This window comes from Bubalus bubalis, chromosome 6 (genome assembly GCF_019923935.1).
Source record: "Bubalus bubalis isolate 160015118507 breed Murrah chromosome 6, NDDB_SH_1, whole genome shotgun sequence".
Taxonomy (NCBI): domain Eukaryota; kingdom Metazoa; phylum Chordata; class Mammalia; order Artiodactyla; family Bovidae; genus Bubalus; species Bubalus bubalis.
Window position 1 is genome coordinate 109390469 of NC_059162.1, and position 20766 is coordinate 109411234.

Here is a 20766-nt window from a genome sequence, read left to right on the forward strand (position 1 = left end):
AGTTCAATCATGAAATGAGAAGTGATATAGCTGAGGCCATGCAGTCGTGCAGTCCAGGTTGTCTTGCGTATCGTACCCGGGCCGTGCACCCACCTCTGGGTCTGTGCAGATTCTCCAACTCATTTCTGTTTCTGCTTCTCCTACCTAGTAAGTCCTCTCACCGCTTGGCAGTTTGCAAGCCTGACTTCTTGCTTACTCCTCTGTCCACCCCACCCAGTGTCTGTTATTTAAATAAAGGAAGGAGAGTCTAAGAGACCCAATGTCTTATTTAGATGGGGGAGAAAGTTTTTTAATTGTATTTTACATCGCTTTATTTCCCCCCTATGGAGCTCCAGACCCATCAGAGTTGGGTTTTTTTTGACATGCATAACTTCCCTGGCCAGGGGTCAAACCTGAGTGCCCCCTGCAGTGGAAGCACAGTCTTAGCCACTGGACCACTGGGAAAGTCCCCAGGGAGAACCTCTTTAAACCCTGAGTTCCATCTGCATGCCCAGCACTGTTAAGTACTTTCCAACTATTAACTCATTGAATATCCCAACAGCCCTATTATTTAGAAGCATCAAGGAACTTGTCTAGAATCCAGGACTTTATGATTCTTAAAGCCTAAATTCTTTCTACTCTTTCACACTAACTCCCTTTACCTAAGTCTGAAGTGCAGTAATGATGAACACACACCAACAGAAAGTTTGGAGCAAAGCTTTTCTTTTTATTGCAGTTATTAGTGAAAGTTACACTTCAAACTGATGCTAAGCAACACTAAAACCATTAATATTTTAAAATCAAGGATTAAAAACAAATACAACATAGAACTCTTCCAATACACAGAATGGCAGAAAAAAGGAGTGGTTCTGTCACAGGACACTTTAGTGACAGTTTGGCTCAGAAAGAATTATGACAATTTCTTTAACATAAAATATTGTAAGTGACTGAACTGCTTAAAAAGCGGCTTGAAGCGTCTCAATCTCAACCCTAGGTTTTTTGTAGTAAAGATTTTTTGGGGGAACATAATTTAAATACCCCCCCAAAGCATTTTTGCTTAAAAACTTTATTTGCCTTCTGCTCGTCTTAATGACATACAGTCTTCAAGGAATTAAAATGAAAACCATATCCAAAGCCTGGCCCCCAAGTACACAGTGATAGGACTCAACATTTGGTGTTTCTAATTATACAGTGATTACATATATACCATAGATTAGCTCCCACCCACCATGTAATCCAATTTCCTCTTAATAGTATGCAGCCGTCAAGTTTAATATCAGTCAAAATTTTACCTTACAGCATATTAAGAACTCAGACTCACTCCACTGACTCCACTGTTTTAACTAATATGACTGTAACCGAACATTAACAAAGGAAGGCTTATAGATAAACATTTTGAAATTCTGCAGTCTCTAAACTACAGTAAATTGTTCTTACTTATGAAAAGCCAACAAAAAAATATAAGGCCAGACCAGGTGTAAGACAGGATAGGGAAGATGAAGAAGGAGGTTTGAGTGTCCATCGTTTTACCATGCTGAAAATTGGTTTCGGTAGAAATATTTGGCAAGAATAGTCAGTGTGGAAAAGGAGGATGGAGAAAGAGGTTACTCTGATTTTATGTAATAATTCAGTTTCAAAACATACTGATATTAACCCCCCCAAATATTTCACATCTGCAGTACAAATAGGCACACACGGTTAAGATGGTTAAAAAGTAAAATTTAAAAGGCTATTTGTCCACCTGCAGGACATCTGCAGAAGGCCCCACCCTCCCCACATGTCCTATATTTACATTTTACTTTTCAGAAAAGCCCCTTTAAAAAGAGTGCTATTTCCTCCTCCATTATTTTGGGTTTTAAAAAAAGCAGCAATTATCTAAAGTGGGAGCAGTTAGCCACGCTTTAGGGGTGTGTATCTGTGTGTAGTATAAATGTTCTCTAGAGTGAGTGGTCAGATTACACTGGAATGGTTATATTACAATTTTAGTCCCCCAAAACATTAAAGAAACACATTTTTTCTATATAAACTTATGTAATACACAGTGTTATAAACACAGAATATTTACACACACACGGACACACACACGCCACTGCTTCCCACAGCCTATGAATGCATCCATATAGTCCACAAGAATGATCTTTATTCACAAGATACAGTAATACTTTCATGGGTTTATAACTGAAGACAGATATTAAAGCTACACATTATAGCAAAAACTGTTTAAAAGTATTCCTGAAATATCCAATGTTCTCAGCTATCTCACCCAGCAAGGTGGAGTTTTTTTTGTTCATTTTCCAAGCATGAACCTCCCCAACTTTATCCTATAAAACTAAGGCAGATATCACCCACGTTAGTGATGAGCTAAAAGCTCAAACTGCCTGCAAGAAGGGGAGATCATCTATAGAAATAAAAAATAAATGTTGAATGCATTCATACCCTGTGTACCTCAAATGCATCCTTTATTTCTTAACAAAACAAACAAGCAAAGGAATTGCTTATACAACCTGTGGTGATGTGCCCTTTGTTTTTTTCCTAGAAACAGGAGCCCCTTACCCCCAGGAGAGTGGGTAAGTCTGTAAAAATGTAAGGTTCTGCCCACAATCCATAAAGATAACTGGGTCAGACACCAACAGGCTGCCTAAAATCACCTGCAGATGCTCCGAACTGAATTTAAATGAAGAAAAAAACCCTTTTAATATGATTTTTTACAGGTGCATGGTGATTGGAAAGCAAGGTCAACTCTGTGAAGTGTTAAGTGAAAGAAGCACACTTTCCTTCTTAAAACCTAACCCCGTACTCCAAAAAAAGGTACAAAAAGATCTGCAAGAAACAAAGGGATAACAAATGGATAATTATCTGGTTGTGCAACAGCCTCTGATGCCAATCCACAGCAAAAATGCCTGAAGGCAAAAGGCAAAGTTAGTTAAGTTTTGATTATCTGATGGTTTCATCACATTAATCTAACTTGAAATACAATCACAGCTGCCATAGCACCACTAAAAGGAGTTTGGTTTTTGGAGTTGCACTTTTTCCAAAAATGATTATAAAGAAAAATTCAACCTGTGTGATAGCTAGCAAGGGAGAAATGGAACAGGATACGTTTGTAGGCGAACGCCATACCATGATAAAGCCTCCGTTTCTCTTACATTTGCTTGATAAAATGATCCAGGGTGGTAACTAAAGATACTTTCACAGGGGCAAACTGGAAATGAACACTTCATGCAACAGTATTCTTTCATCCTGAGCCTCTGAGTCGCTTTTCTTCTGGAGAACTCGAGCACTGTCACAACCATCCTGGTCTTAGAAGAGGGCAGGTGTTATAATACCATTTTACAAGAGCCTAGACACGAAGAGATGAAGGAAGCTGCCTTAAGGACACAGAGCAAATTAGTGGTAGAGCTGACTAAACTCCAGGTCTTAGCTCAAGTTTTAGAGGCCTTTAAGATCCCCTGGGGAAGGGAATGGCTACCCACTCCAGTATTCTCGCCTGGAGAATTCCATGGACAGAGGAGGCTGGGGGGCTACAGTCCATGGGGCTGCAGAGTCGGACCTGACTGAGCGACCAACACTTTGACCACCCTCAAAGGCAACAAGCTCCCAATCGCCTTTTCCAGCTGCAATCTTCTAAAAGTTCTGGTGTTTGAAACTGATTTTGCTTGCTCCTTTATAGTTCAGGTTTGACTACAAAATGAATTAAAAAAAATTTTAATATGGAACTTTGCACACACTAAGAGGCGTACAGGTGAGAGATATATCTACAGAACTAAGGTCTGAAATAATATGTAAATTAAGGACATAATAGTCTTAAGTATTCATTTAATATAATTTTTATATACTTAAGGTGACATATCAGAATCAGTTACAAATCTTCTGATGTTTAAATCAGAGTCTGATTCATTAAAACTAGAAGCTACATTAATTTTCCTTAAGAATATGGGCATCACTGTTGCAAAAAACTGAATTGTTACTTTCAAGAATAATTTTCTCTATTACTTTGCTATAACATCCTATTTCAGATACATATTCTGTACACATTATCACTCTACAGGTAGCAAAAACCTTTATGGACAGAGAATAGCTGCAGGACTAACACTTTCAATCTTATTTCTCATTTAACCAAGTTAGGATTTCTCTCTATCATTATTAACTAAAGTTACATTCTAATGATTCTTACTATCTTTTTTCTTGTATCCCTCCCCCTTTTAATTGTGTGTGTGTGTGTGTGTGTGTGCGTCTGTAAGGGGGGAGGAGGAGAAGAACCGCACGCTTCATAAATGGCATACAACACTGACAGCACCCCAGAACAGAATGATGGCACTCAAGCAGATCAAAGAATGGCGTGTCAAAGAAAAAACTTCAGAACCCAAACATGAACACAGCATTCAGAGAGTCTCTCAATCAAACCATAACTTGTGGTATGTGATCTTTCTTTCCAAAGTATTTTAAAGACACTTACTCAAGGCAGAATTCTATATAAACTGCCTCTAAATCCTTACTCTTTCTTTTTTAAAGAGGAGAATGGCTGTACTCTGGGCTAAGAAATGAGAAAGCTCCTGGGAAACTTTTTAAGAATCTTATGGGAACAAAGTATTAGATTTTGGTTAGTGCTTGCTAGACCTGATTTCTGAATTAGAAAAACAGCACATGCAGGATCATCATCAACACTATGAGATCATTCCCTTTCTATGAAACAGGGAGATATTCGCAGTTAATTACCACCAGAGATCCAAGCCTGTTGCTACCAAAACCAAATGTTTACTTGCTACCAAAGGTTCCTCTTGTTAAACTCCCTGGGATCAAACTGTATCCATTAACCTGGCTGGACTGTCTATGTTAGGCAAAATTCCTTCTTCATCACAGCCTACCAGTGTTTTCCCCAAATCTTTTATCAAAAAATATTTTTTTTTAACAGGAAAGACAACCTTGTCTGGGAAGGTTCTGTTTTGTGTTTTCTATATAAAGGGAAAAGCTGGAGAAGCTTTGTTGATAGCAATGTCGTGGCTCTATTTAAGAAAAATACTTCATTTTAAAATTACAATTCAGAAGCAACGTCTCTAATGAAGACAGATGTACCTTTAGATCTGGGACAACAAACAACTTAAAATACAGTTAGTTTACAGTGACACTTTCTTAGGTTCAAATCACAAGAGTTCCTCTTTTACAATGTGACTATGAGAAATAGGTAAGTATCAAACAATTTAAGGTTTCTGTCCAAAAGGATTCCAGCAAAGAAACCTTTTCTTTTTCCTCATTTCCCCCCTTACTACATACTCTTACAAACCCACTAGTCCATTTCTTTACAAAGATCTCCTATCACACCTGCAACATTTTTTGTAGAAAAGTTCTCCCTTCTTTGGTTCTAAAAATAAAGGGCCAAATTAAAGGATTTTTGTTTGTCCTTCCAACTAAAGCCATGAAGTAAATAAAGCTGGAAAGTTTTAGGCACTAAATACCAGAGTAATCTCCCTCTCTAGTCTCTGGCACAGCCTTTTAAACTTAAAACATAACATTGTAGATTTGCAGATAATCAATTTTTAGAAATAAAACATCACACAAAAAAGCAAAATTCTAATGATCAATATTCCTATCTGTTTCCTACTCACATAAGACTATTCATGACAGCTCTAAGAGGTGACTGTAAGCTTGAGCCCGTCACCCAGTACTTCAGCATGGTAATTCAGCACTGACTCTGGGTACCCTGATTTATGGAGCCAACCATAAAGAGCGAAATAAGCTCTACATGTCAGGTTCCTAAGAGCTTTTGGAAGGAAAAAAAGAAAACAAAGGAGGACTTCTGCTTAAAGCTGCCTTAAAAATATTGGCCTACAAGAATTATATGCCTGACAGTCTAGGGCAATGTTGAAGCATAATGAATAAAACTATTAAAATTATGACAATAAATATCCTTAAGAGGAGAGCGTATACTTGCAACAAAAATGTATCTGACTGCTCAAAATATATTTAGTTTTTTAGTATCAACAAATTCCTATAATCAGAATCAGTTCAGTCGCTCTGTCGTGTGCGACTCTTTGCGACCCCATGAACCGCAGCACGCCAGGCCTCCCTGCCCATCACCAACTCCCGGATACCAACCTTCAATTACTACTTGATATCAGGGTAAAGGAAGTAGCTTAGTGTATTATGAATATTTAAAAACCCACTGAAACTGGCAAAAATGTGGGGGAAAAGTGATATAACTAATATCTATATGAAATCACACGCTGATTCATTTTAAACTGTTGTTTCACACAATATAAAAATAATATTTTTCCGATTATAATTACTTGAAACTTTCTCATTTACCCCTCTCAGTGAAAGAATATAGTATGGCAAAATGTCATACATTAAACCCTGATAAATTAGAATTTAAAGCTCAGAGGGTGGGATCAAGTTTATCTTTTAATCTCTTACAGAAAAAAATTGGCTTACCATGAAAATTCACTGTGTAAAAATACAATGGAAATGTTTTACCTGTTTAAGAGAATTCACTTTTTTCATGTACTTTTATAAAAAGTTAATGTCAATACAAATAATCTTGATCTCTTCGTCCATGGGGTCACCAAGAGTTGGACACGACTGAGCGACTGAACTGAACTGATTCACTAGGAAACTAAAGTGACTATATTACACTTGAAATTAATATTATATAATGATACTTTTAACTGTCCTCCAATTAATTCAAATTCATAATTATTACTTAAATGTTTAATTAGCTGAAATACAGTATTAATCAGTCTTTATCTTAAGTTTAGCTACTTAAACTCTGTGAAACAACTTTAAAAGTATGGTAGGGTTAAAACAATTTTAAAAGCACAGTAGGAAAAAATTCAGGGTAGCAAGTCTTCCATATAATTATGGCAGGGGAGGGGCACCCCATTTCAAAGTCAATTGTCACTGACTTCTGGATCATTTGCTGTTTTCCAGGTCTATAAAAATGGTATCATAATCCTAATGCTGAATGATGTAACCATTTAAGCAGTTTCAACTGTAGCTGAAGTTAGAAAAAGAAGTGTAACAAGCTGGCACCAATCCGCAGATCAGGTGAAATCAATCCAGTCTGTTAGTTAGATACTTAAGGGGAGGAAATCTAACTTATAGGAAAGTTCCACTTCCCCTCCACATTTAGAAATCTGTCTAAAGACTGTCTTTTTTAATGCCCACTATATAAACAACATTAAATATTCTAAGTTAGAAAATAGTGTTAATGGTTTATTGGTAAAAATCCAAACTCTAGAGTTTATGGAATTAGTAGTTTGGTTGGTATGTTAACATTCCATCTTATCTTAGCTGATATTACAAAGAAAGAGGAAAAGCTAGAAATATCTATAAAAATAAAATACCTTAAAACCAATATCTAAGCAAAATATAAAAGTTGCACACAAATTGTCAATAAATACAAACATCACAATAGAAAAATTAATATTAAAAAAATAAACCCATAATTGCTATTATGACATTATAAAAATGAAAAAGTTTACTGTGCATGTGTATTTGCAGACAGACATAGTACACTCCAAACAATCAATATAATTTCACTATCATTATTACATAATGCAGCATACAAGGTTACTGAGGTGTGGTGTTCTTTTGTCTGTTTTTTAAGTTTATTCTTTTCTGGAAGAGTGCTCACCAAGTTCACAAGCAAGAACTGGTTAGGTGATCATTTACTGCTGTTTACTACTTCTAGTTCAGGGGAAAGTTGCTTCCTGATAGATTACTAAATTTCCAACCAGTAGGAATAATTCTACTATTATCCTTCCTTTTACTTATTTCCTCCAAAGCCTAATTTTGACATGTTCTATTTCTATTTCTAATTAACCAATCGTACAGATGCACTGTCATCCTTTTTCATCTATGCTAGAAAAAAAGAGGGAGACATTTAGAATATATCTTGCTGCCTGAAAGAGAAAAGATTCCCTAAAGACAGAGAAATAACCATTTTACTTTTCCTATTTCCTTGGTGAGTTGGCTCTATCTTTCTATGCAGTCTTCTTTAGTAAAGAGTAATTAGAAAAGGCCACCAATAGATATTTACAAAAGGGTCAATATGCTGGAGGGGGAGAGGGTAGCCTATCACATAATTTCTGGCAAGTTACCATTGACTTTGGGGGTTTACTACCATACTCGTACCCTTGCTAAAAAGTTCAGCAAACTCGCTGTTTTATGTGCCATATTACCTTCAACACAGCTGAGAACTGAAAGGGTTACTTCTGTTAAAAACTGTGTTTTTAAACCTACAAAATACATTTGGTGAGCATTTACTTAGATACTTAACTTGAATAAAAGCTATATTTGGTTCCCTTGGACCAGATTCAGGACAACAAGTAACATTATTTATATGAAACGGTCATACTCTTGGAGTTCTAAAATAATTTATCTTTTAAATTTTTAGCCTCATGCTATTTGAAAAATAAAAGTCTACAGCACCATCTTCTGAAAAGGCACTTTCTAAGAACCGCCTTGCTTTAAAAAATGATTTAAAAATTTAATTCAGCATCTACCCTGAAGAACATCTTTGCTTTAATGATACCCTAACATAGATACAGCATTAGAGTTTGGTTACCTCAGATATTGATTTCAGAAAGGAAGTGAGACCAATGGCTGGATGGATGATTCGATAGCATCTTAATTTTGTCATTCTGTTGGCTACCTGATACTTCAAGAGGGCTTCTCATTGGTAAATCTCAACCCTCAATATGAAATTTATTAACCTTCTATCTTTAATTCAAATTAAAATCTTTACTTTCTATACTTCAAGAGCAAAATATTCTTACAACAATGTAAAAATATAGCACACTATCTTTGATGGGTAAAGAAGAATAAAATTCAACTAGTAGTGGATAATATTAGCACAAGCTTTGACCACTGTATCTCAGTTAAAAGAAATTATTTTGATCAACATGGAAAGCTATAAACTGAAATGTACCACTTTTAAAAGCAGGAAAAAGTAAAAAATATTTTTCCCTTTGAGGCTATATATATATATATAGAGAGAGAGAGAGACTGAATTTTTCTTCCTGTGAGTCAGCTTAGGTTTCACTAATCACAGTATAATTTCTAGTATTGCCACTGATCACAAATGTTCTTAGTATATGTAGGAATTTTTTTTAATGATTTTTTTGGAGAAAATTCTCACTTTCCCATCTATGTACTGATTTTACACATTATTCTTTGCTTTTCGACTCCTATAGAATCACAAAGTGCTTTATATGATCAAATGAGAGGAGAAAAGGAAAATACAGACAGACTCTAGAGTCAGGGTTATACTGCCACTCACAAAGGTCTCACTTGGTATAAAGTCTCGCAAGTATTGTTATTGAAGCTTTAGGATATCCATGAATTCTCAAAAAGAATGAAAAGGATTAAAAAAGCCAAAATAAAGATACCAGTCCAATGGTGTCTTTTTACAGCTTGACTGGATAACTCACAAAAGAATTTAAGTAGCAAGTTACTGTTAGTGGCAACTTGTCTTTAAAAAGTATTCAACAGGAAAACATCTAAGAGGATGAATTAAAATAACTATTTAAACCAGGTTAAATGATACTGAATAAAATTTACGCAGACCTGTCAGTTAAGCCTCTTGGAAAAACATCACTATCAAATTTTAATAGCAAGACTACAAAATATTCTAGCTGCATCCGAGTGGCTAGCTTCATGAATTTCATAAAAATCACTACCTGTGGTAAATTCATATTGGCCTCTGAATCAAATACCCACAAAATTTCTTGGATAAGAGTCTCTAATTCCTAGTCTATAATTCATCAGAAATAGATCCTTCAGATTTATTACTGGCATTCTGAGTGTTCACCTTTTCCTTAAACATTGAGATCCTCTGCCAATCATTTCTAAGGAACGGCAACTCAGCTTTTATTCTCCTAGACATAGCTTAAGTCTGTCATGACTAAGCCTGTCATGAGGTCTGTCATACTAAAATCCATTAGAGAATATGTAAGTAAACTTTAGGCAGTGGTGGGTCATTAGAGAACCTATTATACTATTATAGTTTGGAAAACTAATATAGGTGTTTAGAAGGCTAGGAGTCTCCATGCTAGAAGGAAGAGATGAATCTTTATCAAGTGCCTTCTAAAACACCCAGTATACTCCTACTAGAATCCCACCTAGACCCTTTTCAAGGAAGATAAATAAATTAATAGGTTATAACCAGGAAGATTTTCATAGACAAATACTTTTTCTGAGAAATGTGTTAAAAGGTAAATATTAAGAAAAAAATAAAGGGCATCTGTATGTCTGTGAAAATAAGCCAAAAACCAGTACTAAGGAGGCTGAGGTACCCTTTTTCAAAACTCTTAAAAGTAAAAATCCACATTTCTAAAACAAAGAAAGAGTATCCTGACATTAAATTGAACCTAAATTGGCAGCACCCTTTGTTATCTTGATATTTCATGTTCTTAAATCTTATTTAGGAAAAAAAAAAAAAAAAGTTTAACACCAGCCTTGAATCCTGCTCATCTCCTTACTGTTTAGTGCAGTAACTGTCAGACTCTACTTCATTAAATAAATATAGCAGCTACAGTATTATAAATGCATGGTCCTCAATGCCATTAACTTGATACTGTAATATAAAACATGTATCAGCACTTTACATATTTGCCATCCAGAATATACATTAAGCTCCCAATTCTTCTTCACATGAAAATCTATTATACCAATTGCTGGGACTGACATTTTAAAGTCACTCCTATATCACAGAAAACAGCAGAGAAATTTAGCATTCACTGTATGTATAGTTAGTGAGCAAGGGCAGGAACAGAAAGGTCACTGTTGAGTTTCATGACCATTTAAACTCAAAACAATCTTTTTTTCCTCCTTTTTTTAAATAAAAAAGATCAGTGATTCTACACCGAAAGTACAATAACAATTAAAACAAATTTCAAAAAATATGTGCCATTTAGTCTTTTATCTTAAAATTCTAAGCACAAAGTTTCTTATAATTAAGTTTGATACACCAATTTGTTAGTAAGCAAAATAGAAATATACTATACATATTCTTTCAAGTTAACCAACTTTAAACTAGCAATGTTGAAACTCTAAAAGCACCCTTTATAAAGAACTCATTTCAAAGGTAAAGCTTTATGTTAAAAAAATTTTTTTTTCCTCTGTAAAAGTCCTTCTAAATAGATTTAAATTGTGGGCTTTACTTTAGCACATGTGAGATTAGGTGACTGAAATTAGGTAAAGCAGGTAAACAGGGGGAAATTATCTACAGTTCTTCCCTAGGCCCTAAAGTCTCCCACATGCATCTGTGAAACTCCCACTGATAAAGGAAGATGCTTTACTCATACTGAGCAAACATACGCCATCAGGTTTTTACCATCTAAGATACACTATTTCCTTCTCCTGTCTATGTTCTGGATTATATTCAGTGAAACTTCAATGTAAAAAAAAAAAATACAACCTTTATAGACATTTTTTGGAGGAGGAGAGGCGGTTGGGAGAAAAATGTATATACTACACAAACATTACCTTATGTAAAGAGCTTTGAAACAGTGTTGTAAATTGCATCTCAGCAACTTCAATATAATAAACATACAAAATACAGTACTTTCTTAATTTTCTGGCAGGGGGACAAAAGATTTCATACCTGTTGGAGGACATGGGCTCAGATTTTAGGCTCAAAATACAGTAAATTGGCATTACATGGATAACAGGTAAGAGAGAAACTAAAGAGCTAATCCATTTGTTTTCATGTGCAGATGGAATTCTGAAAGGTTAACAACAATGCCCACTGGAAACAATCTGTAATATCTACACTCTGAACCAGTGCAAAAAAAAAAAAAAATTTAAATGCAATTTTCATGAGTTACAAAGTGCAAAGCTCCCTTGAATCCAAGGTTACTGATAAACTCGGTTTTGACAGCTTTATAGTATTTTTTACTATCTTAAAGTGAAGTTAATAAAAACAAAAGTTCTGCAAAAAAGTTTTTCAACATTTCAGTGATTTAACTCATTTCAAATGATCAAAGTCCTAACTTTCTTTGTCACCATCTCCCTAATTTTAAAAGGAAAGTTACACTAGTGATGAATTAGCAAATAAAGTTTTAAAAATATCATTTTATATTTTCCTGACACATTTTAGTAAATGAAAACTGGCAGCTTACCAGTATGATTCTTCAATAAACACGAGCTCTTTTCAAAAATTTAAATGTCTTCTATATCTTAAGCTAGTCATTGTCATTAATTAAATCAAAGTTCTTCAACTTTATTTCTAATATTCAAGGTCAAGACTCATTTAGGAAATTTAACTTCCTTCATTTTCATAATGATTTTTATAAGACATGATTTAAACTTGAAAATTATAAAACTTTCCTTCTGAAATTAAGGCTGTATTACTTTGCCCTTTTAAAATTACAGAGGTGCCTGTTTCTCCCATGATTTGTGGTAAAGATGTAAAACAGACACAGCTTTCTTTTTAAAACTGCTTATTGCACTAAAAGAGAGCAAAAACATATTGTCAGTTCTTAAAATAAACATGATTATATTTCTATAAAAGATGTTGCCAATACGATTCTATAATTATTAAAGCACTATTCTAATAAATATAAAAGAAAAGGAAGCTATACTTCAAAACACATACATATATGTTTATATATACAACACATATATATAAAAATATATATATGAAAATCACATTAAGGTATGAGAGGCAGCAAGTAAACTAGCAAAAAAAAATTAAAAGAAATCTCAACAACCCTTCTCTCTACCCAATTTCAGAGACCTCAACCCTACACGATTCCAATCATGTAAAACATTTACCCTTTATAAAAGCTTTAAGGGATTTCCATGTATGACACATAGAAACAGAAGACTTTAGAATAGTAGCATCAGTTATAGAGAGAGTTACAACTTTTGACAAGTTTTTTTTTTTTTTAATAGCAGCTTGAACAAATTCACTAAAGAAAAAGAATGGTTTAGGTGCTACTGCTTATGTACACATTGCACAAACGGCAAATGTAAGTTGAGGGCTGGAGGGGGCAGACATTCACTCTCACAAAACCATATTTTATATATATATGTATATATAAAATAATTTTGTTTCTTAGGAAAGCAATACCAAGAGTTGAGGACTCAAAATTGTGTATGAGACAAGAGATAGGAGTAGGGTGTGCAAAATAAAAATCTAATTGGCCATGCTTCATATTCAAATGAACCAGATACATGAATATTTGAATGTCACTGGTAGCATCAGGGAAAAAAAATGTAGGTGATGAAGCGAGGGAGGTAGAGAGAAAAATGAAAGTGGCAGTGGGAGAATAATAAAAGGGAAAGACGGATCCCCCACGGAATGAACTATAAAATATATACAGGGATACATATATATCTACTATCAGTGTAGATCCAGATATATATGCATATGCAGTATGCATGTATATATGTAAAATATACAGATAACTTTTACAAGAATACATGAATGCACATTAATTTTTTTGCACACATCATTGTGAACAATCACTTTGATTATTCATATAGGTGTAGTTTTTTAAAAAAAAAACCTTCATTTACTTTTTCTTTACTTTTTTTTTTTTTTTTGCAAAGAGTTGTGCTGCCAAGCAACTTGAGGTAAAGGCATTAAAAGGGTTAGACTACAAGAAAGTGAAAACAAAACAACCGCGATACTTCCTACAGGAGACCGCACAAAAAAGCAGTTGGCTGGTTTCATATTGCATAATGGTGCTGTGTTCCTTGATGAAGTAAACAATCTTCCTGTATCAACATAAAATCAGACCCTGGCCCCCACACAGTGTTGGTTTCTGTATGGCTGGAGGCATCCTCACCCAGCTGACTCCACTGGAAACATAAGTTGTATGTCGATTCATCTTCCAGTTCTTCCTCTCAGAGAATATTCTTAGACTTTTTAAGCAAAGTACATTGTGCGTAAGGTATCTTGGTGAATCTGTACAGCCTTGGCAAGAGCTTGTGGATCTCGTCCATTGCTCTGTCCTGAAACGTGACTTCCTTCAGCACTGTAAGAAAAGTGGCAATGAGCACAAAACCAAACCCTATTCTGATGTAATAATTCTGAAGAATATTATTTGTAGAAAAATTTTTAAAATTAAAAACAAAGAGGCCAGTGTAATGAACCCTGACATGTCTGTCATCTAGTTTCAATAATTATGAACTCAACGCCAATTCTGTTTTACTTTTCTCACCTCCCCAGGATTATTTAGAAGCAAATCCAAGACATCCTACAATTCTGTCTGAATATATCACTTTTATTACTGATAATCTCTCCCCTGAACTAATGGTAAAGCAACAAAATCACTACATCACACTATTAGTAATAAGCCTAGACTGTACATCTTAATAGGAACCCTCACCTTGGACAATTAGTTCTATCAGTGCTTTTTATTTGGCTCACTGACTCTTTTAATAGCCTGTGGAATGTTAATTCTCAGTGGCAGTACTTTATGGCAAATAGAGAGGCACATATATGCTCACTTACACATAAACACTTAAAAAGACATTTCCCAAGAAAATCCTAACACACAGCGTATTTGGATTTTGGTGAGAATCTGTGCTTGTTACGCGTCTATATTACCTGTCATGTTCTTTGTCCACGAGATGATATCTGGCTCTAAACGCCACCAGGTGAGCATAATACGCTGGTGCAGGTATAGAAACAGAGCGTGTACAGCGCACGTAAGTGTGGCAGAGCTGGTAAGTTAGCAGCTGAAGTTCATCTGCAGTAAAGCAGTTATCATCCCATAAAACATGATAGTGTGAAGGTCGGCTGGTACCCTAAGGAGGCAACGGAATATTCTGCTGATTTCTAAACTTCTAAATAAATATTTACCACAGCTTTGTACATTAACAAAATACATCTTAGTTTAATAATCCAGTGGGGGGGAAAAAACCACAAAATTTAGCTGATTCTGGGTATATATCCAAAAGAAGTAAAAACAGGGACTTGAACAGATGTTTGCACACCTGGGTTCAAAGCAGCATAATTCTCAATAGCAGGAGGTGGACACAATTCAAGTATCCACTGATGGCTGAATGTATAATAAAGGGTAGTGTGTGTGTGTATGACTGTGTATGTGTGTGTGTGTGTGTATATAATGGAATACTATTCAGTCTGAAAAAGGAAGAAAAATCTGCCACATACTGTAACATGGATGAAACCTGACGTTTCCAAGGCACAGTCCTTTATATTTGTGATAAAGGTCAACTTTTCTGTTTCTAAAGCTGATGTTCTTAACATGCGTGTATGTATGCTCAGTCCTGTCCCATTCTTTGTGACCCCAATGATGCGCCAGACTCTTCTGCCCATGGGATTTTCCAGGCAAGAATACTGGAATGGGTTGCCATTTCCTTCTCCAGGGGAATCTTCCTGATCCAGGGATTGAACCAGCATCTCTTGTGTCTCCTGCACTGGTAGGCGAATTATTAACCACTGTGCCACCTGGGAAGCCTTAAACTTTCATGATGTTATGCTAAAACCAGTCACAAAAGTACAAATATTGTACAATTCATTTATATGAGGTAACTGAAATAGTGAAATTCACAGGAGGCAGAAAGTAGAATGGTGATCGCCATGGGTTGGAGGGAGGCGGGAATGGGGAAAAGTGAAAGTGAAAGTTGCTCAGTCCTGTCTGACTCTTTGCAACCCAGTGGACCATACAGTCCATGGAATTCTCCAGTAGAATTCCACTATGGAGTGGGTAGCCTTTCCGTTCTCGGGGATTTTTCCAACCCAGGGATTGAAGCCACATCTCCCACATTGCAGGCGGATTCTTTACCAGCTGAGCCACCAGAGAAGCCCAAGAATACTGGAGTGGGTAGCCTATCCCTTCTCCAGTGGATGTTCCCGACTCAGGAATCGAACCAGGGTGTCCTACATTGCAGGTGGATTCTTTACCAGCTGAGCTACAGGGAGTTAGTATTTAATGAGAACAGAGTGTCTGGAAAGATGAAAAAGTTCCCGAGAGAGAAGGTGGTATGGCTGGACAATAATGTGAATTACTTAATGCCACAGAACTATACACTTGAAAAACAGCACAACAGTACATTGTATGTTATGTGTTTTTTAAAACCCAGAACATTTAACTGAGTGCCTATATATTAGTTACTATGCTACAGACTGTGAACTGCAAAGAAAAACAAAGCAAAGTCAAAAGTTTGTCCTCTCTTGGAAAACATAATTCAGTAGAAGAGTAAAGGAAACAGAGCATCTACAATTATAGAACAACCAATAAGTGGTTACAGTATTACTGGTACTTAGTCCTGTATAAGAATACCAAAGGAAGTAACTATGAGAGTGAGCCCTGAGGGTTCTTCACCAAGAGAGGAATGAGGGATATTTGGCCTTTTGGGGGTGGGTGGGGAGAGCAGACACTAGAGAGAGTGAATGGCCTTAACAAAACACAGGGGGCATAAAACTCCATGGCAGATTTAGGGAACAGTTAATCGACTAAGATGAAGAGAATATGGAGCCTATGGAGAAAAAAATGAAATTGAAATGAACATATGGAATGAGACTGAATGATATGTTTAGGAATTTGAACTTTTATCTGTAGGCAGCAGGGAAAGCACTGCACAGCTTTGTTTAACAGTAAAGATTTTAGGTGTGATAAGAATGGGGGTTAATAAAGTATCAATAATGTCAGTAGTAATATGGAGGATGGGTTAGAAACAGCATCATGATGGAGCAGAAAATAGAAAATCTGAATAGACTGATTACTAGTGATTGAATCAAATTGATTTTGATGATGAGTAATCAAAAATCTCTCAACAAATAAAAGTCCAGGACCAGATAGTTTTCCTGGTGAATTTTACTAAACATTCAAGGAAGAATTAACACCAATCCTCCTCAAACTTCCAAAAAATAAAAGAGGAGGAAACTCTTCTAAACTCATTTTACAGGGTTAGCTAGCATCACCCTTCTACCAAAACCAGACAAGGACGTCTCAAGAAAAGAATTACAAGTCAATATCCCTGATGAACACAGACACAAAAATCCTCAACAAAATATTAGCAAATCAAATTCAACAGTACATTAAAAGGATCATAAACCATGACTGAAAGTGAAAGTCACTCAGTTGTGTTCAACTCTTTGCTACCCTATGGACTGTAGCCTGCCAAGCTCCTCTGTCCATGGAATTCTCCAGGCAAGAATACTGAAGTGGGTAGCTGTTCGCTTCTCCAGGGGATCTCCCCAGCCCAGGGATTGAACCTAGGTCTCCTACATTGTGGGCAGATTTTTTACAGTCTGAGTCACCAGGGAAGCCCAGATTTATTCTAGGTTGTGAGGATGGGTCAATATCTGCAAATCAGTCAATGTGATTTGACCACATTAACAAAATTAAGGATAAAAATCATATGATCATTTCAATAGAGGCAGAAAATACATTTGACAAAATTCAACACCCATTTATAATGAAAACTCTCAACAATGTGGGTATGGAGGGAACATACTTCCTTTTTTTCATGGACATGCTTTGCAGCATGGGGGGCCTTAGTTCCCCAACCAGGGATCAGATCTGTACCCACTGCAGTGGAAGCATGGAGTCTTAACCACTGGACTGCCAAGGAAGTCCCAAGACTGCTCTTTTTGATTTCAGAGAAGTTTGAAATTATAATAAATCTGGGAAGACATGTAAAGAATGGCCTTTGGTCCCTGTGAAATATTCCTGGTTATTTGCTGACTAGAGTTAATTTTCAATTTGGTGTACCCCCAAAATACTGGTCCCTAAAGTTTCTGGTTAAATACATTGGAGAAATAGTCCTGTCTTGAAAATTTATAATAACCATTTGCATGTGAATAGCATCCAAAAGTTCTAAAGTAAAAAAACAAACAAAAAAACCCCCACCTGTTTAATCAGCATTTCTAAAATTTACATGAACAGAGAATCTTTTTCTCCCCTCTGTTATATTTATTAAGAAGTTATAGCAGTAGTGTTCAGATACATGGAGGGAAACATAAGGTTAAAATATGTACTCAAATGATACAGATTTTAACTCAGAAGGTACTTTTAACTTTGTTTTGTTGATTGTTACCACCCACCATAAAAATGTACCACACTGATTGTAAAGAGGAGCAGATGTAAGAACATATATAAATGAATGGGACAATAATTTTAAAGCCCTAAGAGTGAAACCGGGGTTAGTGTATGTGGAACATATAAAACTTTAAGATATACAGTTAGGTGCACCTTCCTGAAGTTTCTATTTTAATCAATAGCAAGTAAACTAACATAGTTTAGGGCTACAGATGCCTCTCGGACATCACGGGAATGTGGATTCACTCTCTGTTGCTGGGCAGTTTGAGAAGCACTGAATTACAGCTTATGTGCTACTAAGTATAGCTAACAAACTGACAAAAAGCTTTTCTGAAAATAAAAGACTTAAAAAGTTATGTAACAGAAACTTAAAGTTTGTAATTCTACAACTAAACTCTCTCACATGCTCAATATCTGCCAATAAATGACGAAGTGTTCTATGAAGTATTATTATCAAAAAGAATATATCAAAGGAACAGTCAGGTTACATTAAATTGAAGACCCAGTTTCGGGAGATGACTTCCATTAAACTACTTATATTCTGGTATTTTCATAGAAATAAGTCCTTCTCAATGTGAAAAAGGGGATACGATTTAGTTACTGAGAGTTTCATCTAACTTCAGACGGAAACAATCTGAAGTGTGGAAAAGAATATTTCTTTCTCCTTTTTCTGAGATGCAGAAGAATGGAAGTTCTTGAATTACTTCACCCAAAGTCTGGGCTTACCTGTATCCCAGCATGACTACAGAGGTAAAAATCAAACTCATACGGGTGGGTAATGTCTGTGTCCACCGTCGTTCCAGCTGGGATGTTGCCACTTCTTCCGACCTAGATTCATTTGGTCAAAATTTAAACAAACAAGTCAAAGGTAAAGAATGTATCTGAAAGCACTTGTAAAAAGATATAAATACACAGGCTGATCCCATGCTTCACTACTTCCAGCCTGAAATAATACTTGAGAAGGTATTAAGAGCAGACCTCATTCTAGTCCTAGTTCCTATTCTTAAAAGTTGCTAAAAGTGAGAGCTGATCAACAAAGTGTTATTCATCTCCATGGATGCTTAGCTGGTAGTTGATCCCAATATGGGCTGAACACTTAAAAAAATTGTTTTAGGAAGTAACTTTAAGTGCTCCAATTTATAACATCCGTGCATGGCAGGTTCTCTGAATCTGTAATTCTTATGAAAATTAGCATTTTTCTCAGAGAATCCTATATTTTTAGAGTGAAAGGATGCTGACAACAACATAAGTAAGCTAGAGTCACCATTTGGTAGCTATTTATATGTCAGGATTTTACATACATTATTTCTAATTCTGATAATCCTGCAAGTTAAACATTCCCATTTTGGGGCAAACTATGGCTCAGGAATATAAAATAACTTGCCCAGTAGCATACAGTAAAGGCCAGGACAGTCAAACATGGAAATGACTACAAAGGCCTTATTTCTTTTATTTCATATTAGCAGGTTCAACATCTTATAAGGAAATAGACACCATGATTGTCTCTAAGTAATACATGATGTGAACCAAACAGGTAGAAGTTCCTGATAATGAAAGGCTCCTAACAAAACAATTTAAAATGCATATATATACTTACCTCTAGCTCCTTATCCCTAACACATTTAAAATCATTAATTATAAGTCGAGGTTTACAAGGCTAACAAATCAGAAACTATCTTCTACTGACTCAGATATTCTTTCTGCCATGTGAGGGCCCACCACCAGGTGCGGGCTTCAGTTACAGCCTTGCAGGGCAGCCAGCTAGCCTTCCCCAAGTCACAAAACAAAGAAAATAGTTCACAGTCTTACTAAATTACGCCTATTCTTAACACCCAGATCTCCTTATTAACACATATAAACAGTTTCACTCTGTTTACAGGGGCAGCAGAATGCCTGGGATCATATCACAGCACCACCGAGTTTCTAGTCATGAGATCTAGGACACAGTGCTTTCCTTGCTGTGCCTATTTCCTCATTTATAATGATCTCTCATCTATTATGATTAGGAGGTATTGAGAGCAAAGGTGAAAGAGAAGCAAATAAATGAAGGAAAGGCACAATTAAACACCAGTTGCAAGAAATCATTAAATCTAACTTAGATTTTCCTAATCCAACTTCTGAAGAAAGCTTTGGTTTCCTAGGTATAGAAATGTAGCTAGTAATTTGGGGCAAAGGACTTTAACAACACGGAGGCCAGAATAAAACTACCATTACTGCTATGAGAGGTGTGGTAAAGGACAGTATTAAAAGCACCCTGGAGCCAGACTGCCTAATAAGCTTGCCTAATTTGAGTCCCAGCTCTGCCCAGTACTAGCTTTGTAACCTTGGGAGGTTATTTAACCTCCATGTGGCACACTTTCCTCCTGTGAAAATTGGGGATAATAATAATAAAGTTCCTCATAGTGTTGTTTGTGAGGACTAAATGAGTTAAACTTATAAAGAAGACCCAGAACAGTGCCTGTCATCATGCCCTCTTTCTCTATCACAACAACCGTTACCACCATCCTACAACTAGTTAACTTCCACCGAGTGCTCAGCATGTGCTAAGCACCATTCTAAGTATATTAACATGTTTTAATTAAAAAAAATTCTTTCAAAAACCCAAAATAATGCAAATATTAATGCTATCCAAACCTTGTTTAGGAAAAAAAAAACAGGCACAGAGATTTTAAGTTATTTGCCTGAAGTTATACAACAAGTGCAATCAAAGACCAGGTATCAAAATATATACCAAAGACAAGACACACTCCTCTCTTTCTCAGTCTTTTCT

General features: G+C 35.9%; 1 protein-coding gene across 5 annotated transcripts in view; it reads right to left on the reverse strand.

Annotated features, from left to right (window-relative positions):
* Positions 1-685: 685 nt before the first annotated feature.
* AGO3 (argonaute RISC catalytic component 3) overlaps positions 686-20766 on the reverse strand; it is a 135093-nt gene continuing 115012 nt past the window's right edge. For all 5 annotated transcript variants that reach the window (XM_044945262.2, XM_044945263.2, XM_006077598.4 and 2 more), the window contains 3 exons: positions 18723-18824; positions 14537-14736; positions 686-13961 (listed from right to left, as the gene is read on the reverse strand). In XM_044945262.2, the coding sequence (XP_044801197.2) occupies positions 13853-13961; positions 14537-14736; positions 18723-18824 (411 nt within the window). In that variant the 3' untranslated portion in view covers positions 686-13852. The remainder of the gene's footprint in view (positions 13962-14536; positions 14737-18722; positions 18825-20766) is intronic.